Source organism: Nothoprocta perdicaria, unplaced genomic scaffold (genome assembly GCF_003342845.1).
Source record: "Nothoprocta perdicaria isolate Ctin4 unplaced genomic scaffold, notPer1 scaffold_25, whole genome shotgun sequence".
NCBI classification, from domain to species: domain Eukaryota; kingdom Metazoa; phylum Chordata; class Aves; order Tinamiformes; family Tinamidae; genus Nothoprocta; species Nothoprocta perdicaria.
Genome location: NW_020455477.1, coordinates 2,877,371 through 2,900,343, shown reverse-complemented (window position 1 = coordinate 2,900,343; position 22,973 = coordinate 2,877,371). Strand labels below are relative to the sequence as shown.

The 22,973-nt window shown below is 44.4% G+C and overlaps 1 protein-coding gene across 9 annotated transcripts in view; it reads left to right on the top strand.

Annotated features, from left to right (window-relative positions):
• The window catches only part of DOCK10 (dedicator of cytokinesis 10), a 113,072-nt gene extending 94,282 nt beyond the window's left edge, over positions 1 to 18,790 (top strand). For 4 of the 9 annotated variants that reach the window (XM_026040037.1, XM_026040040.1, XM_026040039.1 and 1 more), the window contains exons 45-58: positions 559 to 774; positions 1,503 to 1,560; positions 1,886 to 1,984; positions 3,298 to 3,404; positions 3,863 to 3,985; positions 5,006 to 5,119; positions 5,787 to 5,792; positions 10,343 to 10,489; positions 11,342 to 11,552; positions 13,452 to 13,642; positions 14,209 to 14,309; positions 14,619 to 14,757; positions 16,104 to 16,179; positions 18,300 to 18,414. In XM_026040037.1, the coding sequence (XP_025895822.1) occupies positions 559 to 774; positions 1,503 to 1,560; positions 1,886 to 1,984; positions 3,298 to 3,404; positions 3,863 to 3,985; positions 5,006 to 5,119; positions 5,787 to 5,792; positions 10,343 to 10,489; positions 11,342 to 11,552; positions 13,452 to 13,642; positions 14,209 to 14,309; positions 14,619 to 14,757; positions 16,104 to 16,179; positions 18,300 to 18,367 (1,656 nt within the window). In that variant the 3' untranslated portion in view covers positions 18,368 to 18,414. Of the gene's footprint in view, positions 1 to 558; positions 775 to 1,502; positions 1,561 to 1,885; positions 1,985 to 3,297; positions 3,405 to 3,862; positions 3,986 to 5,005; positions 5,120 to 5,786; positions 5,793 to 10,342; positions 10,490 to 11,341; positions 11,553 to 13,451; positions 13,643 to 14,208; positions 14,310 to 14,618; positions 14,758 to 16,103; positions 16,180 to 18,299 lie in introns of all 9 variants that reach the window. The other 5 variants (XM_026040041.1, XM_026040044.1, XM_026040038.1 and 2 more) reach the window with 5 other exon arrangements.
• The last annotated feature ends 4,183 nt before the right edge of the window (positions 18,791 to 22,973 follow it).

The window sequence follows — 22,973 nt, the reverse complement described above, 5'->3', positions numbered from 1 at the left end:
GAAAAAAAAAAAAGAAAATATGTATGTAAGAAAATAACTATGCTGTGATTGTCCATCCCAAAGAAGAAAAACTGCATTTGTTAAATATGTTGAGAAAAGTTGATCTGGGGTAGTATGAGGGCAGTGTCTTAATCCTGTGCAGTGTGAGAAGGCCAGGAGCCTGTTTGTGGTACATGGCTTCATCCTGCTGCTACAAACTTCTACCTACAACTACGTGGCTTCATCCTCTGTAGTTGTGCAAGGATCCAGCCAGAGCCACTAAGCAACCAAGGATGAAATGCTTCAGTTTGCTACCCTTGACGGAGCTCCTCTGTGCAGGGGCATTGGTCCTTGCCTGCAACTTCTCAGTAGGTGCTATGGTGCTTCTGTGAACAAATCTCGAGGAGCTGTGTAAAATGTCCAAATGCTTTTGAACTATGACTCTGCTTCTGGATTAAGCTTAACTGGATTAGCGGGAGGGAAAGGGGCTCTTCCATAAGCAGAGCACAAATGCGTTCAGGGGTGCCGCGTGTCCTTCTCTGGATGCCTTTAGTGATGTATTGCTTATCTTTCCCAAAGAACGTTAATTTCCCAGCAGAGGTGAAGGATCTGACCAAGCGCATCAGGACGGTTTTGATGGCCACTGCTCAAATGAAGGAGCACGAGAAAGACCCTGAGATGCTTGTGGACCTGCAGTACAGCTTAGCAAATTCTTACGCCAGCACACCTGAATTACGTAGGACGTGGCTTGAAAGCATGGCCAAAATTCATGCAAGAAATGGAGATTTATCAGAGGTAATTTTCTATAAATGATAAGGAAAGCCCTTTTTCTGTAGGCTAAGGCATTCTGATGAATGTTGCTGTAGAAGAGATGACAATAGTAATAATCTGAGACTCACACAACATCTCTCATCCCTGAAGCCAGAGAAAAGCAGCTCTGAAGAATACCTGCAGCTGCAATGTGCTTGTTATTCCTGTCTGCTTAGTTGTGACCGGCAGAGATGTGGTTGAGCAGGACTTGGTGACCGGGAGGCTCTGGCCAGCATCCCCTTAGCCAGCCTCTCGGCTACTTGATTGCAATAGATATAGTAGCTGTAGGTGGTTAGGGCAATGCTTAACTTGTTAGGTAAGGAGTCTTCTTCCCTTAAGAGACATGAGGGGAGCTTGGTTTGTAGCACACTGTCCTTTTGGGGGGAAACCAGAGGGGGATGTGAATCTCCAGTGCATGGCCCAGCTGTATCTGGTTTACAGAGTAATCTTGCACTGTTCTCTTGGGCAAGTCTTTGACTTCCTCATTTAGGTATGACTCTCTGATACTTCCTGAGACATGTTCAGTAAAACTAGCCCTGAATAAGGGTTTGCACCATTTAATCCATTATATTCTCAAATTTCTGCATTTATTTGGCTTCCCTTTTCTGCACTGTGAGTTGACAATGATGAATGTGTGCACTCCTTATCACATATATGCCACAAATTATGCAATGAGCTCTAACACGTTTATGTGTATTGGTGTCTCGTTACAGGCTGCCATGTGCTATATTCATATAGCTGCTCTCATTGCAGAGTACCTGAAAAGAAAGGGTAAGATCCACATATTCCAAACCAACCATGTACCTATAAATTATACTGTTGAAAACAACTTTCATTTGTCCTACTTCGGTGTACATAAATTATTCTTAAAACTGCTTCATTTCTTCACAACTATTTAAATTTTAAAATACATAATAAACTTTAGCTGTAGCACTAGAGCAGTAAAAACGTATGCTTCGTGTAGACAGAGTTCAGTAAATGTTCCATAAGCTCGTGCTAAAAGAGAATGCTTCACTTGTTAGTGTGTCGTTATTAAATATGCATGCATTAACCCATACCAGTAGCAGTATACTAATAGCATCTCACACTGTCATAGGTTACTGGAAAATGGAAAAGATTTGTACCTCACGTATGCTCCTGGAAGACGGTCAAGTCTCTGATAGTAATGTGTTACTAACAGCTCACAGTGGAGGAAGTGAGTGCTCTAACCGTGCCTGTTTCTCGGTCCAATAACATGATTAGGGAACCCAACTATAGTTCTTCAGCTGATTTGGAAAAATATCTGCCACAGAAAAGATCTCTAGTGCATGTTTACGGCTGTTATATGTTCCTTTCCTTGTGTTCTTTGGCTGGTTTGAGTTGCATGGAAAGTCTCTGGTTAAGGGCTCTTCCAGTTGTAGAGCAGCCTGCTCTTCCCTGTGAATGCGAATCCCTCCCGGTCAATCAGCATTTGGTGCACGAATCCACATCCGATTCTCCTGACAATTCAGTGCTAGTGGTAGGGAGGTGGTGGGAGGAAGAGGGTAACATCTGGTTGCTTATGTGGAACTTAGATAAAAGTGTGTTAATTTGCCGTGCTTGTTAGAGAAATAAAATGCAGGTAGATATTTTTGAAAAGTTTCCATGCCAACAGTTATTAGTTTATGAAATATGCATTTCAGAGTAGTGAGATTTTAGCAAGTGCTATTCTAGCAGTTCTCATAAAGAGCAATCCTTGTGAAGCAAGTAAACACGTGGGGCCAAGGCAGCCGTGGGCTTGGGGAGGACTGGGGTTTTACAGTAGCTCCAAAGGGTCTGTGGGTGAGCTGGGCAGGGGGAATGGCCCTGGTAGAAGTGGCCTCTTTGAGTCCTCTCTGCAGGGTGACGTTGATGAGATGTGTCACTGATGCTAGAACACTCAATGTAATCAACCAACTAGCTTAGGTGGATGGGATGAAGATCTTGGGAGGCAATTCAAACCTAGGACCTAAAAGTCTAAGCTGCCCACAACTCATTTGTGGATGAGGAGGGGCCCCCTGTCTCCATGTGGAGCTGATCTTTTTAACGATACCTTAAAAACACCCAGCCCATCATCATTTCCTACCTTTAAATTGAACATAAACCATGTTCATTGCCTTCACTGGTGGATTTACCTCGGTTCTTCAACCGTAATGTTCCAAAAATGGCTAAAATCCCTGTGAGTCAGGCTCTGCAAACCTGACCTTCAATGTGCAAAGGCTCTGTAAATCTGAAGTCATTGCACAGAATAAACAGCAAGGCTCTGGCTTGGTAAATAGCGTGTGTGCCTGGGTTGGTGCCTTGTGAGCATCCCTGGACACTTTGGCTCTGGCCTGAGGTTACAGAAAGCATATCATAGTGCCTTAAATTCAGTGGGTTCCATTTATTTCTCATTACTTTGACTGAGGAGGAAAAAAAATAGCTTTGCTTTAATGATATCCAATATCCAGCATTGTTAAAGCACACGGTTGTCTGGTTTTTCACTGACACTGTTATAACTTGCACTTCAAGGCTTATTTTCCATGGGATGGCCAGCTTTCCTGAGCATTACTCCCAACATTAAAGAAGAAGGTGCTATGAAGGAAGACTCTGGGATGCAAGATACTCCCTATAATGAGGTCAGCAGCATTAACATTTATATAGACATTCTTTATTTACGGAATGTGTTATTTCCAAAGGATGCCTGTGGTGGACATTACAGTAAATTAAGTGTATACTTCACTCCACATTGTTTCATATGTTTTTGAATGAAATATTATTACTGTTTTCACAAAGTTGTGGGGATAGTATTTTTGAAAAACAGAACATAAAGTATCAGAGTTGGAAGTTTGGGTGCAGACTGCACAAAGCAAACCTGGTCTTCTGAACAGATGGTTGGCTATTTTCTTGTTCCTGTTATTTATCTTAAGAAGGGTTCATCATCTGTCAATGCCTGGCTAAACACTGGGTTGTTGAATCAATTTTAGTATAGAAAAAGGCGTCTAAAATGCAGGGTATGTATTTTTGCTACGCTGTTTATTATTAAAGTGCTATTAACTGCCAAGTCACTGTGGAATTGGTGTTTGTGGAATTGCAGAATATTCTTGTGGAGCAGCTGGAGCTGTGTGTTGAATACCTGTGGAAGTCAGAACGATACGAGCTGATTGCAGAGGTCAACAAGCCTATTATTGCTGTTTTTGAGAAGCAGAGGGACTTTAAGGTAAGTCACTTTTTAAAACTTTATTTTAAAGTTAAAATTTGTCTTATGACAACAGTAAACATCAGATGTATTTTGCAGGAGGGAGAGTAGTTCCTTTAAAAGAAATGCTATTATGTTTTTTCCTCTCTCTAATTGCTTTTCTTTAATGCTTTGCATTGTGCGTAAATGGAAAAGCTTTGGTGTCATACCTTCTTTTCAGCATCGTTATAGCCATAAATATAGACAATATTTCAAACAAACAAACAGATAAAGTTCATAAAAGCTGCCACTGAGTTCTAGCGATGTTTTGCTAGTCGACTTTTTATGTCTTCCATCACATGGCTGTGAGAGAAAGCTAATCTTAGACCAATGTATGTGAACTTTTGTGTGTCTCTAGCTCAAAAGCAAATTTACATATATATTTACTCTTAGAAACTGTTGATTATGTTATCCTGTAATCCAAGGTCTCTTATTTATTCTTCAAATTTAGTACATAAAGGATAACCTGGTGATAAATTAAGTTTTGATTTTTCTGTCTTGAAATTAGGAGGAGAAAAAAAAATGTAGATATAAATATGCTTTGAGGAAGCAGCTTCTTAGGTCAACTTTCAGTTCGCTCTCACCAGAAACTGTTTTTTAGCACTAGCTGTTGGTAGTGCATCGCTGAGTCAGCCTGGAGCCTGCTGGAGTTGTTGGCACCATGTTCTAGGGTGCATGTGGGACACTTAGGTTTCTGGACCTTTTAATAGAAGTCCTTATCACTGCTGTATTAGTGGGGTGTGCAAAGGGATGGACATCTGCTGCTTGTCTTACCTACTGTGTGACCCCTCTACAAAGGCACATGTTCCTATGAACCTGTATGCTTAGAGGAAACCTTGCAGCGAGGCTCTAGTGGCAGCTGGCAAGGTGAAAGAGCTCCCGTGGCATGAAAGTCATCTTACAAGGGCTTGGGAGTCCACCTAAGGCAAGCTCTTCCTGCAGAGTTCCTTGGTGGTGTTTGTTGGGAATAAGGAAGCTCTTCCTTCCTCTCTCTCCCTGCAGAGACTGTCTGACCTGTACTACGACATCCACCGCTCGTACCTGAAGGTTGCTGAAGTGGTGAACTCTGAGAAACGTCTGTTTGGGCGGTACTACCGGGTCGCGTTTTATGGGCAGGTATGTTCTTCTGTCTCAACAGATTCTTGGATTTCAGCCATGTTCTTCTAATTATAATGTATTTCAAGGAAACTGAAATGGGGAAGTGTTGTGCAATGACTGGTTGGGCAAAAAGTGAGTCTTGGGTCAATCTGAGGAGGATTTTTACTCAGAAGAGCACTCAATTGCATCTGTGTAAAGTGCTGCTATGGATTTATAGTGGTGTAGTGGAGCACAGCGTAATTCACAACTTTCTCAAGCAAAACAGATGGAGACCAGGGCAATCTTAAGAGCAAAACTTAAATAAAACCAACATAACTTTGGGATCTGGTCCCTGTTTCTAGTAGACCTTAAAGCAGAGCTGTACGTAGTAGATCTTTTGGTGGTGTTTCTTGCTGACTCTGGCTTCTGCTTTCAGGCCTCTCTGATTCTATGCAATATTCTATAGAGTAGTTTTAGTCTCTCTGCTGTGCTTCAGCATCCTCAAAGCACTCTTGGCATTATTTTGTGCTTTCTTCCATTACAAACCTATGTAGGACTCCATTTTCTTTTAAGAGCTGTTTGGCAAGCATACGATTTCCTTAAAAATAATCAGGTGTGTAAACAACAGATTGATGTGAATCATTCTGTTTGCTGATTAGATTTTAATGCAGAAATTTGCTCTTTTCTCCTTTTGATCTTATTCAAGGCTGTGGTAAGTCTAGTTCTTTTGCATGCTGTGTTTAATTCTCCTCACACATCCTTCATCCTTCCCTGTACTGTTACTTAACATTAACGCTCCTGTGCTCTTGATTCTTTGGTTTGTGCCAGATGAAATAATGTTTCATTCATTGTCACATCTTAAAAACTAATTTTTGCTTGTTTAGTTACCTGAATTAAAGCTGTATCTGTCACCATGTTGCGTGTGCACTCCGAGGCCCAATGCTGTGTCACCTCAACTCGGTGAAAGTTCTTCTCTCACCTTCACTGGGAGCAGGATTGGACCTCTTATTGCTCTCATGGGGCACTTGGTGGAGCACTAATGCTGTCTGAATGCAGCACTGCTTTCCTGGCCTGTGCATCACCTCCAAAGCGTTAAGGTTGGTCTGTCAGTCCAAGATCTCTTGCCCTTGATCTTGGAGCCCTGTGGGCAGAGGGCAAATGTGGGCCTGGCACTGCCTCCTGAGATGTGCAAATTGGGGTCTGAGGACAGCAATAAAGTCTTGTTTCTTCACCCCACTTGAATGCAAGGAGAAAGCAAGTGACATTGGAGGAAGGGTAGAGCTTTCCTACCACCCAACTCCCTCCAAGTGGGAGCAGGAGAGGAGGACCTGGGATCTCCTGCGCATGCAGGCTTTGTGCCAGGGCTTTCCCTCTGGCAGCAGCTCAAGTGTGTGTCACCCTGCCCAGGCCCAAAGCTGGCTCTAAGTGGAGAGCTGAAATGCAGCAGTGCTGTCAAACTGCATTAAAATCTCCATTAAAGTGCAAGGACGTCTCAGCTGCCTGTGTCAGAAGGGCAACTTCATTTGAACAGCTTTAGTGCTCTAAAGCCTATGACTTTCACAGCTGCATATTGCTTGGTTTATTCACTGATACACATGATACTGAGCTCTAAGTGCAAAAAAGCACAGCTTCTTTCCTCTTTCCAGAAGAGATTTTATGGGGTAGACAGTGGGACTGCTCCATTTTGCTTCTTGCAGAGGCACTTTAACAAATTGTATGTCACAGTGCAAATAATTAAAGGCAAATAATTCCCACCAGTGTTTCTTGTGCCTCACTAAGGAAATTATGGCAAGGTGCACAGAACTGATTAAGGAATATTCTCTAAAGCAGCAAGTTTTTCAATATACCAAGTGCCATATCAGGTATAATGAATCATAGGCAAAGCTGAACTAGGAAGGCAGGGCAGAACTGTCCATTCCTGTGTGCTGGCTGTCCCGCGTACTTTTCCCTCCAGGTTTTTTCTCTGTAGTTTTGTCAGTGCCTTTTCCCCATGTGCCACTTGCTCCCATTTCCACTGTGTAGGTGGAAGGAATGTGGCCTCTTGTTCCTCTCGTTGCCAAGAGTCCTTGCAGACCTCCAGCCTGTTTCAGTGGCCAATTCATTTAGCTTGCTGTAAGCAATTCTCTTTTTTCCTGAGTTTCTGGTAGATATTGCACGCTTCTTCCCCAAAGGTAACACCTGCAGGTTTTACTCATGTTAGACAATAAAACCAATGTAAATGCATATGAATTCTTCTGCTCAGGCCACTACAAAGAATCCCACAGCAGGAAACTCACGGCGTAGGTATGGGACTCCTTTACTGTGATAGACACATTATTCTCAAAAACACCTGTGGGTAAATACATATGTAAGCACACACATAGAAATAATAAACTATTGTGCATACATAAATATTCATTAAGCATTTTAGTCATATATAAAAAATAACTATGTTTTACTATATAAAAAATAGTGGTATTTTTTAACTGACATTAAAATATAGAGGAAAAACATACTGGGAAAAGAATAGCACAAGTGTATGTATTTTGCATAATCGTCAGGGAGAATTTCAGGAGTTCTTGGCAAAAAAAAAAAAATCTGCAGCTGCAATTGCAAACTGTCCAGCTTCATGCAAAGGCCACGGCAGCATTTTGTTGCTGCATGACCCCAGGGACCATCATTGAGCAGAGGATGCAGTGGTCCCTGGGGAGGGTGTCGTGGCTCCTCTTTAGCAGAGCACTCTGAGTGCTGGCTCAGGGAACAGGAGCTCATGTGCATGCAGGCTGCAGGCCCTGCTGAGGACCTTCACGCGGGTCCAATGGCACCACCGAGTGGCCGTGCTGGTGACGACCTGTTGCAGTGACCGTGCTCAAGCTCCTGGCCCTTGTCACCTGTAGATCTGTGTTTGGTGTAAAGACATCTGTGTAATTCTTGCTTTTTGTGTCAAACCGGAGGGGAAAAAAAAAATGGCCCTTTCATTTCCATAGACACTGAATAGCTACTTTCATGCAGCTGAGTTTTAACGTTTCAGAGAGGCTTTCAACATAGCCTCCCTAGATCCACAGCAAGCATGAGTGGAGTAACTACTTCAGCTATTTTGCTCCCATGTTTTGCAAGCCTATGGGAAAATCACGGCTCCTACATCTTGCAGTCTGACAGGATTATGTCCTGTGGACAAACAGTGCAGCGTGGCTTGTCTGTGGCTCGAGGGGAAAGCAGCTGCTGAAGCATCTTGTCCTCAGTCCTAGCAGGATGTTGCTCCAGGAGGGATTTGGACCCGTTTGCCTGTTTTAGCCTCTGCGAGTCTGTCCTCCCTCCTGGCCAGGGTGCCCCTGGCTGCGCAAAGACAGCCCTGCGGGCTGGAGCAGCGGCGCGGGGGAGGCCGGCCTCGCAGCGCTGCTCTTCCTGGCCACGGCTTGACTTAACAGCAAGCCCGAGTCCAGCGCAAACCACAGCCCTCCCCCACCCGGGAGGCCATTGCTCGCCTTCCATCGTGTTCGGCTGATCCGGGTGATCGTTTGTGTCCGCGCAGCTGTGCTGCTGGTGTGAAAGCTGCCCCAGGGTGCGTGTTGGTGATGTGACCTTGGCTGCGTAACTCTTAAACTGGAGGATATTTGGCTCCTAAAATGCGCTAAATCCCACTTTCAGGGGTCTTTGCCAGACGCATAGCATATGGCAGGCAGGTTTATTTATAGCTCCCCGTTAACTTATGCTTGCCACTTGTCAGCCGAAATGCATTGGGACGTATGCACATAAATGATATCTCTTGCATTTAGAGGCACGACAAGATCCCCTGGTTGTCTGGGGAGGTGGCAGGGGGGAAAGGGTGCACAAAAGCACAGGTACCATCTTAGGGTGCCACACACCTTGTGTGTCTGGACTTGTCTTCTGATGACCTGTGCCGTCCTTTGCACACGTGTGGAGCTCAGTTGCTGATGCCATTCAAAACATGGCTGCGCTAGAAGGTCCCTGTGAACCTGCACGAGGATAATGTTGGAGGAGCTGCTGCCACAGGTCCTGCCACGCGGGCCTCGTAGCTCCTGCGACGCGTGTTGACCTTGCCCGGTTAGCAAAGTCCTGCTTCCTTCCTCATCTTGGCTGAGGGGAGTGTGCACTGATATTTTGACTGTTGTTAAAGTAAGGCTTTGGGCTTTATTACTATGCACACATGGAAATTTACAGTTTATTTAAATTTTTCTGTATGAGCACATTTTGTAAATAATTGCATACACTGTAATTTTAGTAACTAAATCTTTTCTGCATTTTTTCCTGACCCGAGTTGTGCTACACTTCAACACGGAAAGGCTGTTCTTTGCCCCAGCATCTGGCATGGAGGTTTCGGAGGTAGCTCCTGGCTTCCTGGGCCCATCTACTCACTGCTTTGCAGAGGTGCCCGGCAGGGCTGACATGGGGGTTGAAGGGCTGCGAGGCCCTGGAGCTGCTCTCCACAGGGCACCCTGCTCCTGGAGCCTGGCGGGCTCCCGCTCCGCTCTTCAGCATTTGCTGGTGTCAGACACAGTACTAAATAAATGGCCTTAGCAAGACCGGGCTTTTCTGCAGAGGGAGCAGGCTCTCAGTGTGTTGTTGTGCTTTATTTTTTTTTTTTTTTATGAATAATTCATGTGCCTGTGAAAGCGCTGCAGTTCCCTGTTGCCTCTGAAGGTGCCATCAGAGCTCCTGCTTGCCTGCAGCCAAGCAGACAGACCCATCGGTTTGTTTGTGCTTCCCAAGCTGGAGCCGTCTCGACATCCTGGGAGGAGGTTTTGGGGCATCGGGAGCTGCTTGTTGCTGCAGCAGCTCCGCTGGTTCCCGGGGTGGCCGTGCCAGGAGGTGACGGCTGCGCGCAGCCCTGCGCAGCTGCTGGAGCCGTGTCTGATGCCCTGCCCGTTTTCAGGGTGTTTCAGGAATAAAAATAACCAGATAAGGCATTTTTAATGCCCAGTTTTGAATGGATTCAGATTTCTTTCGGTCACACATTGCAGCATTCCAGAGAAAGCACTGTCGCTATCCAAACTACTAGATATCTGACATTAATAAATGGCTATGAGTTATTTTGTGGATAGCTTAGGTGATACCGAACCAATATAAATGCAGACATCTAGTTATGCTTGTAGCATACCTACAAGATGTGGAGAGAGGTAAGTTTTGCACTTAGTACTGGAAATGGCCTTCTGGAGGCTCCAGCAGACGTATAGATGTGCTTGCATTAGGAATCAAGGCTTTCATTCAGGCTTTTCCCCTGCCTGCTGTGTTCATTGTGTCCTTCCATTTCTTTCCCTACAGGGTTTTTTTGAAGAAGAGGAAGGTAAAGAGTATATCTATAAAGAGCCCAAATTGACAGGCTTGTCTGAGATCTCTCAGAGACTGTTGAAGCTTTATGCGGACAAGTTTGGAATAGAAAATGTGAAGATAATCCAGGATTCCAACAAGGTATGAAGGGAGGGCTGCCCTTTCTGCAGGGACGGGGGTGGTGGGAGACGGCTCCAATAAAGGAACGCTGCCTGCAAGAAGGTGCAAAGGGAGTAGGGACTGGACAGGAGCTGGGGAACAATCTGCGTTCAGGCAAGGGGGAATTAAAGGTCTCTAAGCATGACATGGAGCACACCACGCTCTGCCTTAGTTCTGCTGTAATGGTTGACATTAGAGGCTCCCACCCTCTGGCCTGCCCGTAGGTGTGAAAATGAGTGTGCAGGCCCTGTGACAGAGACTGCTCCTGTCCCATGATTTATGAATTACAGTGCAGGGAATGCGTCGGGGTAGTGTTGCAATGTCACCCTTGCCATCTGCAACTGAGCAGGGCTTAACGCTAAGTCAGCAAATAGTGCCAATGAGCTAAGATGTGGGAACACCAGCAAAAGCGCTGCGTTTGGCATCATCCTGTGCTGTGCAGCTTAGCACCTCTCTGCCAAACAGCTTCCAAGACCCCGTTTAATGTCACGATGATAGTGTATCTGCACGTTACCAGGGCTGTGTTCTGACTCAACATGAGCTGAAAAGGCTAAAAAAGGCTGCAAAGGCAGGTGTTGATCACAGGAGAAACTGCAGGGCCAGGATGACTTCTCTCATTTAGCTTTTATCTGCTTTTGCTGTTAGTTGTATCTGAAAATCCCACTGTTTTTAGGGGGCTCTTAGTTAAATACTCTTGTATTAATTTGATCTGAATATTACATTTAGAGATCTTGCTCTTTTTATCTATAACGCCACGATAGATAAAAGCATCAGACTTGCACTTGATGCCTTGGTGGCATGTCACGCTTAACAGTTCAATCGTGTGTTAAACAGGTCAACCCGAAAGACTTGGATCCAAAATACGCCTATATCCAGGTCACGTACGTCACACCTTTCTTTGAAGAGAAAGAGGCCGAAGATCGAAAGACCGACTTTGAAATGCACCACAACATCAACCGCTTCGTGTTCGAAACGCCGTTCACGCTCTCGGGCAAGAAGCACGGCGGCGTAGAGGAGCAGTGCAAGAGGCGCACCATCCTGACCAGTAGGTTTGGCTGCTGAGCAAATTCTGGGGCTAGTTTTTCTGCAGTCACTTTGGGGCCTAGTGTGTCCTGCAGAATGAGGAGATCTTTCCACTGGGTTCTTGTGCAAAGCATGCTCTGTCTTACTGTGCTGCTGACTCTTTTAGCTAAAGATAACTTTAGCTAAGTTATCTATTTTCATCATAGAAAGCTCTTATTTTTCCTTATTATTGGTGTTGCTGTTATTCACAATCATGTGATTTGGGAGCAGTTCTCCTGGAGGCAGCCTCAGCTGCTGTTTTCATCACAAATAGGTCAGAGTAAGACAGGGTATATGCCTTTTTAAGAAGAATAAATCTCAGCAGATAAGAATATTTGTTCAAAATGTAAATGGGATATGTTATACAGTGTTTTTGAAAGTGGGAGGTAAGTGTTCAGCTCATGGAATGAAATCACTGCTTTAAGGCAGGACTGGACAGTGCGCTCTGTTCTTACTGAGTCATTTTAAACAGAAAAGGGTGAGCAGAGAGGTCCCTGTTCTTAACAAAGGCTCCTGAATGACAGAAAATCCAGTTTCCTACTGTCTGCAGCGTATATGATTCCCCCATAGGGCTAAGGGAGGCAAGCTGCTTACGGTGGAGGCTTAGTCACCTGGAAGTTTTGCTCTGACAAGTCAGAGAAGACACTCATGCCTAGGGACTTCTTGTTGCATGACATAGCTTTGCTTGTAAGAAGAGCAGCTTGCGTGTGTTTTTGTCTTTTGGGACGCTCTTGGTTTTGTTTTGTTTGAAGTGCTAGGCAGTTTCAGGGATCTGTATTGAAGGAGCAGGACATCTTCCCCAGATTCCTGTATGTTGTGTTCTTCTCCAAGTGGTCTCAGACCAGTTCCACATTCAATGTTAAGTGGGATCTTGACCTTTCTCTTCTCCATTATTCTTCTCCTGGCTTTTTCTTCACTTCGATGCTTTTCTGTGAAAGAATCATCATTTTTTCCCCTCTTTGGAAAAAAAAAATATTCATTTATTGCCTCTGCAAAAAGGAGTGCCCTTAGCTTTAGAAGAAAAGGTTGTCCAGTATGGCTGGAGGAGCAACAGAAGTTCTTGTGTGTGGGCAGAAGTGGAGGGCAGCTGAAGCAGAAACAGCTCCGTGTGTCCATGCTCCGTGTCCTGCAGCCCACGCTGCACCGGCTCAGCCGGTGGGTTGCTGGCGCTTCACCGTGCCTGGCTGCAGCTCCTGCCTCCAGCACAGCAAGTCCTTGGTCTCCTGCTGCCTGGGGGAGCAGCTCTCCGTAGGCTGGAGCCCGTTCCAGTCTGAGCTGACTGGTAGCATATGGTCACTGGAGGAGGGAAGGCAGTTTGGGAGACCTTCCAGAGTGTGTAAGAAATCAGGAAAAGATTCTTAGACGTCACAGCTTAGATAAGATGTCATGTGCAGTACTGCCAGACCCCTTGAGATTAGTGAAAATGTCCCTCCTGGAAGGAAATTATTTTGATAAGTAGCTCCTCTCTCAGCTCTCATTAGGGAATATAACAGTATTTAGATTGAGTGATGAAAGTACCCGCTTGTTTTAAGGCTGATATTATAATAATTTATTTGAGGTGAACAGCAATTCAGCTAAGCATTTGAATTTCTGCCTCTAATTTGAAGCATATTTGGTGGGACTTTTGAGGTGTTTGAAGTTCAGCACAGGCTTATGATTTAGTCCATTCAAAGGAAGAAATTCATAGATTTTAAAATCTTAGTGCTGATAGCTTTCTGCCATGTGAAATTTGGTTTGGACCTACTTCTGTAAATTCCTGTTAGCAACAAGATTGATAAAGTCAAAAGTTAATACAAACAAAACCTTTAATTTAACTATTTTGCTTTCCTAATTACCATCTTGTTTGGGGTGAATTTCTCTGAAAACTTTTTCTTTTGAGTAGCCAGTCACTTGTTCCCCTATGTGAAGAAGCGTATTCAAGTCATAAGCCAGACAAGCACAGAACTGAACCCCATCGAAGTAGCAATTGATGAGATGTCCAAAAAGGTCTCTGAACTCAACCAGCTCTGCACGATGGAGGAGGTGGACATGATCAGGCTGCAGCTCAAGCTCCAGGGGAGCGTCAGTGTCAAGGTAATAGCAGCTTGCCTTAGTTCTTGTGCATCTGCCTAAATTTCTATTCTGGAATTGCCATCATTCCAGTCACACTTTTTTATGCTTCAGGACCTATCTTGTATCCCAGTGTTGTCAGATCCTGCTCTGAAAACTTAAGACAGTGGAAATCTTTCCACTGGTGTTGAAGTGTGTTGGTTTTTATGTGCAACTATAATTCGGTTAGATCTTTTGCAAATAAATGTTAAGACCTTTCTAATCAGTCCATCTTGTGCCACTTGAAGATACCGCCTGTCTCACAGTAAAGCAAGCATATTGAAGGGAGTTTTGTTAGGATTAGTTTGGTCATTTCCTTGCGACATTTAGCTTTCTATATGGTTAGCTGGCTGAGCACCCTCAAAGACAAGAACAGATTTTCAGTTTGTTTTTCTTGAAAAACTCATGGAGTTTCATGGAGGCAACATCAGGATGGACCAGCTGGTTTTCACACCCCCTTAGGCCAGCCCCCAAAACCTAGGATGCAAGGGAGAGTCACAGGCTGTTCTGGCTCTTCTCTGCACTCTGATCTGTTCATCTTCCCCCCCCAGGTCAATGCAGGACCAATGGCCTATGCCAGAGCTTTTCTCGAAGAAACAAATGCTAAGAGATATCCTGATAATCAGGTTAAGCTTCTGAAGGAAATCTTCAGGTAAGTGTTACATGTAGACTTGCCAACTGTTGCCCAAGATAAATAAATGACCGAGTAGAGTAACATTAAACCGGACTGAGTCACTGAATTGAACCAGACTGATGTACATCCTGTGTTTACCCACTGACAAATCATTCTTGAGAGAACTACTGAGGTTTTGGGTTGACCCATTAATCTGTGTTCCACTTAATCTAATGATGAGTTCTGAAATTCATTTCTAAAAAGGTATAATTTACTAGGGAAGGAAGATAAATAGTTGTGTTTCTTGTTCATTACTAGAACACTTGTTCTGTGTGTATCTGCTTGCAGGCAGTTTGCAGAAGCATGTGGGCATGCTCTTGATGTCAACGAACGCCTAATTAAGGAGGACCAGTTTGAATATCAGGGAGAAATGAAGTCTCATTATAAGGATATGCTCAATGAGCTCTCTGCAGTTATGAACGAACAGGTTAGACTATCTCTTTTAATGCTGGCTGGGGTTGAATGAGGGTGGCTGAGGATTTCTTTCATTCACAAATCAAGCTGTAGAGCAAAATGCTGGTGGTAAAAAGTGGTAGCGCAACAGACATTAAGCAAATTTACTTCCACTTTTTTAATCCTCCTGTATTTCATATAATGAATTTGATGAACAAAGACTTGTCATTTCTGCCTGCCTGCCTTACATATTGAAAAGTTGAAGATGTGTAAGACTAAATGAGGACTGAGGTCTAGAGGCATAAGAAGATAATCAGTTAAGCCAGTATTTTATGATTAGCCTGCTATATCCTAAAGCTGTGAGGCAAGTATTTAATTAAAATATTAAAATTGCTTTTAGAACTAAACTTATAGCTACAGGAGATATCTTTATAGTTTCTATTTGTATTCAGCTTTCAGAGTAAGAACAATTTTTTTTAAAAAAAGCTGTGTCAAAATATGTGTCGTGTTGAAACTCCATTTCAAGTGCTAGCCATTTCAGAAGGATTAGTATGCAAGCCTGTATATTATATAATATGCATTCCAGAATGTTGCTCATCTTCACATATGAGTGGAATAACCATTTCCCTTGTTTGTTTTGTTGTTGTTATTGTGCTATCAAGCTAAATTTTCCTAGGGCATAAAGGTGTAATTGTGAGTATCATTTATTGCTCGTGCTTCTCCTGTAGAAGTCATTTTTGTGATCCTGTCAATGTGCTGAGACAGTGCTGTAGTGAACTGCTCTTCCCCACAAAAAATGAAAAATGAATAAATTGGTTATGAGCAGCTCATGAGTTTCATTGTTCATAAAATACATTCAGCAGTTGCTGAATGTAAGTACTCATACTTTTATTCGTTTTTATATCAATGGGCTCTGAGCTTTTTTCATTTAATTGGAGACTGAATAACGCAAAATGACTTGTGCATAACTATACTGGTATTTTGGTATGTAATGTTAATGTTATACTTGGTAATATCAGAGTTCATCCAGCAAAAGTCAAAATAATGCTATTAACCAAAACCAGAGTACTCTGAAAGTCCCCACCGAAAGCCAGGCCCTTCCTTCCCCCTGGGAAGCCCAGCTTTCCAAGCGGAAGGCTGAATTCCCACCTCTCGGCAGAGCGCTGCCCCAGACTAGTGCCACGCTCTAGATTGCAGCTGGACTATGGATCTACAGCTGGAAAGCTCTGTCCTTGCTGCTCCTCACCATGACCGTGAGATTTGCCGTGCTTCCCGCTGTTGTGTTCAGAAGTCATGTCTGCTCACCTGCCAGTAGTGACTCTTTCATCACCATATGTTGTTTTCTCTTCTCTGTTTTCTTGTCTTTTTCTTTTCTGACAGCTCTGTCATGGTCCTTGCTTATACAGCTTCTCTTCTTCCCTGTCTAACATTTCCCTCAATACTATAGCCAAATGTGGTATGTTCATTTTTCTTACATCTACTTTTTTGTTTAATGTCATGTGCTTTCTCGCTTGCTGGTTTTCAAACATGGTTCATTTAGTTCTGAGTCTGATGACTCCCTTGCGCAGGGAGGTCAAACCTAAAAGCCAGGGTGTGTGCGAGCTTTAGTCCACGGCCACATTTGAGACGTGTTCCTTCAGCTTTCAGGATATTGGCCATGACCTCAGGGAGGGTGGTGGGGCAGCTCCAAAGCAAGAAGCCCTGGGGACAGCAGTGCAGGTGACAGGATGGAGGTCAGGATCCAGGGAGCAGAAAGTGCTGTGGGTGTTTGATTGCTGAAGCCAAGCCTGCCCACTACCCTGAACACAGGTGCAATTAAAATGCAGATTTAGTCATGCTGTCAGTGACATTTAGGGGCCAACCCAGTGCCTTTGCTTAAGCCCAGGTCTTTGCAGCCCCGAAAGGCTGGGTGCAGCCCTGCAGCAGCTGTCCCAAGCTTTATTCTTCTTATGTCCTTGGGAAGTGCTTTGGATATGAGTTACAGATGAGTTAAGCTGGCTGCAGAGTCCCCTTGTGCTCAGCTGTGCTCTGAGGCTGCCACTGCAGCTCGTGCTGATTTTGCTGGAACTGTCTTCGTGCCTGAGACACCAGGAGCTCAAAGTGCCTTTGAGGCTGGGAGGAATGAGGAAAGTGAAGTAGGTATGGTAAAAAACAGAATTTTTTTTTAGGGCCAACTTTGAATTTCGCTCTCTCTGTGTCTCTCAAAAACAACAAAAAGTGGGGAGGGACTTAGAAGTAGGCAAAATTTGAGGTGCTTTTACTGTAGTACAAAGTTCTTGTAAGTACATATATGCTTATGCATTGTACATATGCACTAACATGCTTGATTGCAAAACTAACTGAATTTCAAGCAGTCTTCTCCATGCAACGTTTTATTTGTGTAACTTTTGCTCATTAGGAGTCAGGTTCTGCTTTAAAGAGATCTGAGAATTGAGGTGTCCTTAGGAAAACAAAAATGCCATATGAAGTGTTGGGTCTGGTTTAATTCATGCAGCGTTCTCCTCTAATGCCTCTGTGTGCGGTTTGGTAAAAGCAGTGGAGTTGGTGCTTTAAAACCTTTCATTTTGGTCATCTTCACCCTTAAAGGGCTGAGGGTGGCAGACGAGATTTCTGTTTGTTTTAAGCAAATGGAGATGTTGTGCCCAGAATCACTCTCGACATCTCTAACCCTCCCACCCAGGAGATGTTTATTGCATGAGTGCTGGGGAAAATGGAAATGCCTCTTCAGTCACTCGCTTGTCAGAAGATCCCTGTTTTGTGGGATACAGTGGCAGCTGATGTGTGAATCACACCCAGAACGTCTCCCAGCTCATGCCAGGCTCCGGCTGGCAGCCTGCGAGCAGCTCTGTGCTTAGACCTTCGGGTGCTCAATCAGGTGGTGGCAGGACTGATGGGCAGCAAAACCTCATGAGGGAATATGGAGAGATCCCATGGGGGCCAAGACACCCAAGCCCAGCATGTCTGTGCCTCAGTTCCCCCGCGTGTGACGCGGGACGTTGCTGGTGGTCCTCCCTGTGACACAGGGGCAGCAGGAGTTGGTATCACAGGGCTTTCCCTGTTGCTGTAGGAAAGGTGGGTGGTGGCCCCGTTTCTTCTGTGAACGAGGTGTCCCCAGGAGAGAGGCAGGTTGTTTGTCCATTTGCAGTTCCTGAAGTAGGAAAAATAGCTGTAAATATGGCTGAGACTTACTTAAAGTGAACCTTCCTCAAAGAACACTGAAAAGATGTCAGGCCAAAGCTGACTTCACTGTGAGTGTGCAGCTGTGTCCCCAACTTGGCCTGTTTGCTCTTATTCCAGTAAAGAGGCTCAAATTTGGCTATCAGGCACATTTTGCAGTTCCCCTATGTTTTAAGCTCACCAGGATTCCTGTGTACCCAGAATAGCTGTCTGGGCAGAGCCGGAACCTGTCAGTACCGCAAGCAGTAGGTGCCAAGCTCATAAAATATCAGTGACCGCTCGGTTGCGTCTGCCTGGGAGCTGTGAGAGGGTTAATTAGGGAAGCAGCATCTGCAAAACCTGATTATTAGGATTCCTCTCGCAATTTCATCTCCTATCCTTCTCTCTTTCCACGACAAGATTGCGTACAAGGAGGACTCGGCAAAGCAGCACGGAATGGAGCGCCCCTTGTCGCGAGCCGTCCCTAGAGGCAGCGCCGCCACCGCCCCCTCCAGCGCCGAGCCCTGAGGCGGCCTCCGCCTCTCCCTCCACGCTCAAAATGAGTTTGACCACGGACAATGCCGAGAAAAGGATTGGTTGGCTGTAGTTTTAATTTATTGGAAGTCTTCATGGTGGTATTTTTTAAAACTGCAAGTTTTTTTTATTTTTTCTGCCCCAATATTTGCACATTTACTATCTCTTCTCAGCTGATTTTTGGTTTTGGGAAGTCTTTATTAAGCCAGACTGATCAAAAATATTCATTGAACAGATAGCTACTCAGCAAACCCTATGTTTGCTCTAAATTATAATATATCTAATACTAAGTCCTAGTATACATATATTTTAAAGGTCAGAGTGGATGTTTTATAACATTTAAGTATGTTGCAATTGTAAATAGAAGATGTGTAAAATATGTCATTTTTACAAAATTTAAAAAGTATGTTTTTAGTTAATTATGACCAGTACTAAGAATATGGATAACATTTCAGTTACCATTATATTAAAATATTTGTGTATGTGTATCAGAGCGTCTGCAAAACCCTCTCTCTGGAGCGCTGCACATGGGTTCATGTCTGCGCTGATGCTTTTGCAGTGCCGCCTGGCCTGGTCTGGTGTATCCATGGATCTTGTGGTGCCCTGGGGGTCTTCCTCGGAGGAAGGCTGTGCTGGGAGTCGTGGGGTGGGTGCCCTTCGTGGGGCCGGGAGGGAGCTGCGGGACAATCTCTCTCCTCCATACAAGGGCAGCCTGGTTTTCCAGGTTGGTCTCGCTGGATTCATCCCAATGATGAGGTGAGTTGGTCTCACTGGATTCATCCCAAAGATTCATTCTGGGTTTGCTATGATTTACGTTTCTGCATGGGTATTGCAAAACCCACCAAGGTGATTTGTTTACAGGCTGTTTCTAATGACTATTCACAAGAATTGAGCTACTAAATTTGTTGGGCATCTTTGGAAATAATCTGTATTGCAAAGGCATAGTTTGTCCGGAGGGAATGTTGCAGACTGATATTAGGCTGCTCAAGCTGCCAAGTTGCGTTCCAGCAAGGAGGGAGGTAAGGAGATCCCTGGGTGGTTTGCTTAAGAGCTCGCACACAAAATGGGTGTAGTTTATAAGTGTAAAGGTTGTGGAGGGTTGTGGTGTGTGTATTTTTTTTTCAAAGCTCCCATCTTTGCAACCTCCTCAGCACACTTCAACCCCAGCCAACATTCTCACAGTTACCTTATTGCTGGTGTAAAAGATGCTCAGACTTGAATTTAGCTGGATCATTTTTCCAAACTGCCTTTTCTCTCCTGCTGTGTTCAAGCACTTTCAACATAGTTGCAGGAATGCAATTAGAAAACGTGAGCTTTGAACCAGGACAGCAATAGGGAGGGAAAGCAAAGTACTACAGATAATTTGTCTCAGCCTTTGAGGAGAATGATAGAAATGTCAGGCAGCTTCTCCCTTTCAAACAGAAGATGGTAGTTAGAAAATTATGACAAAGATGGAGCTTGGTCCTTCACTGCTGTAAAGTTTACCTACCAAAACTGCAGCAGAGAGATGTGTCAGAGCTGAATCCAGCACCCACTCTGACCCATGGGCTATAAGAACCCTAATGCAACTCAAAGGTATTTAAAGCATGTCTGTGTGTTGCATACAACACTAAGAAAGGGCTGTTTTCACCTCAGGACCTTTTTTTTTTTTTTTTTTTTTTCCAAACTTCTAGCATTTCATGAGGTGTATGCCACTTTTTTTTCCTGTTACAAGAAGTATATAGAGCTGCTTTCAGAAACTCAGTTTAAGGCAGCCACTGGAGCGTGTTCAGCCATTCTCTGAGTGAAGGTTTTGTCCAGTGAAAGGTAATAAACAATTTCAGAGTCTATTCTTATAGCTGGGTTTATTTCTCAGTCACTTCGGAAAGCAATTGTCTGGACCTATATTTTTCCCTCCACCCTCAGTGTTAAGGTGGAATTTTCCTGCAGAACAACCAACTTATTTGTTATTTGTTTTCTTCCAGGCTATAATAATGAGCTGAAGGCAGGTCAGGTGCACAGAACAGCCGCTTAGGGAAGGCTGCTGGTCAAGGCAGAGTGTGTGCACCGATGAAGATGTGTTCCCAAGTGCTAAAATGTGTAGCTTTTATTTTCACTGCAGGATGGAGAGCACTGCAATGACGTGAACATTGACATCACATGGGACCGGACACGGTGCACCCAGCATTGTCCATGCTGTGCATCACCTGCTCTTCCCTTCTCAGTGTGAATAATCTAGTTCTCAAGGTTCATTAGAGATTTTGTGTGTCCCTTTTTCAGGATGAATTAATAAACACTGGCTCCGTCATGCAGTTTAGCTTATTTGAGTAGGACTCATCTCTGACTCTGAAGACACCTTCCTTCCTGGATAGATGTGCTCTTTACTTCTTCCCTAACAAATCTTTTTACCAGCCCTCTGATGACGTCTGTGCATTCTAAATTGCTGCTTGACTCACAAATAAATATCACAGTGTGTTAATTAGAGGGAAGATATCTGTAGTTTAATTGCTACAGATCCCTACCAAGGGCCTTCCCTAGAGGACCTGATAGGAGAAGTCTTCTCTTTAAGGTTTATAACATGCTGTTACCACGGGCTGCCTCGTGTTGCTGACCTGAGGAGGTGCCTTGCTCCTCTGACTGTTGCTTTTAGGCTGTGTTTTGTAGTAGAAAATCCTTCCATAAAAAAAACAAATGATCAGGTGTGCAAGGAGCATCTGGACTTAGGGACTTTTGTCCTGCTTTTGTTTATGGTGTGGATTGTCTTGGTCCCTGGACATGGCATGTTTCAGGAGCTCTAAACTCAGAAGCAAAATCACTAGAATCGGTGTCTCCTGAAGCCAAGGATCTCACCTGCTCTGGGAAATGAGAGCTCGGCCAGTGATGGCTCCGTGAGCTCTGACTTCTGAGTGCCTCCAGCACAGGCTGCCTGGCCTGTGGACTCTGCCTGCAGACCCAGACTGTTCCCAGGTTTGGGGAGCATCTCAAGCTGCTCCACCTGAGCACCAAGTAGTAGATGTTTTGGTAAAGGTCTGGCTGGTGTCACAGGTGAGTTCCCATCTATTGTTTTACTTGTGGGACTGGTGCAGGAATGCAAAGGGGCACGAACAGAGGCCTGGCGTGGCCGAGCCCACAGTTCAGCACAGGCACCAGGACTCTGCTCATCCTTCCCATGCCAGCTGTCATCAGCAAACGTGCACCAGGAGCCTGGCAGAAGGTAGGTGGTTTTGGAGCATGGAGGGTGCAGCGTGCTGTGTTTTTGCACCCTCCGCAAACTGGTCTCCATGAGGGACATAGCACCATAAGGGTATTTTATTTGGAATGGATTCTGAGGCAGACTTGATTGGACTTGAAGAGTGTAACATGCTCCCTGTTGTGTATCCCTTAATCAAATGCTGGTGGGAACTGGATTTTCTCCTTGCACACTTATCCCACTTTGTAGCGGGTAGTGATTTTAACAGCAGGGAGAAAGCAGCACAGCAGCACTCAGGCACCGTGCCAGATGATTTAGCATCACGGGGGATCACTATTCTTTTCCCCATGAATGCCACTGATCAATGAGAGAGACAGATGCATTTGATTTGATCCCCAGATCAATGATCATAGCAAACTCATCAGTTTTGTTCTATTCTTTTCACTCTGTAGATGTTTTACACCAAAGGGAGTTATGTGCTTCCCAAAAGGGGATAGAAACTTGCTTCCCCCCACAAACCTGGCTTACAGGCCAGGTGAAGCTCTGCCACCTTCATGCTGGACCTGGTCAGACCTCCCCCAGTAGCCTGCTATGCTATAGCAGTGAATGAGGAAGTTAGAAAATCACCCATTTTGTTTTTCTAGTGAAGGAAAGGGAACTCTTCTCCTGCCCCAAAAGTACTGGCCAAGGTGACTTAAGGAGCAGGTGAGGCAGGCAGGAGCTTTCAGGGCTGCACCAAAGCCTTTCAAAAGGTCTTTCAAGAAGCAGAATCGGCCACACTTTGGTTGAAGGTGTGGTTTAAGGGTTCTCCAATTCCTTTCTTGGTGTGCAAAGAGCTGTTGAGAGATGACCTCTTCTCCAAGGAAGGAGATCTTCCTGCACCAGCTTAATATTGAGCAACTTGAAAGAAACTTTGTAGTGCACAAGAAATTATTTATGTTTATTACTTAGTTGAAGCTATCTCAACACCCCTAAAGGAGTTAGGCGTTATACATATTTTATGTTTAATCACATCTTTAGTGACACCCAACCACAACCAAAAGCTTAAATTTCAATTAGAGGGAGATGTATTAAATGTTTAATAGGAATCATTCCTTACAGGGTAATTATATCTTTACATTCACGAGAGAGATGCTGCTTTGGCAACATAATGTTGATCTGATTTTTTTTTTAATTCTCCTGAATAATATCTGAATGAAAACAGTGACCTATGTCAGTTGTGACTGTCATGTGTCCAATTCTTAGTTTTCTATTTGATTTTTTTTGGTGTGCTCAAGGCTGTTTTCCTAATCTGCATGTGGAAAGGCTCTGTGCTAAACTACATGTTCTAAATATGCAGTTGCCCTCTGTGCTGCCCATGCAAAGACCAGGTTTTGAAAAAGTGAAATTAG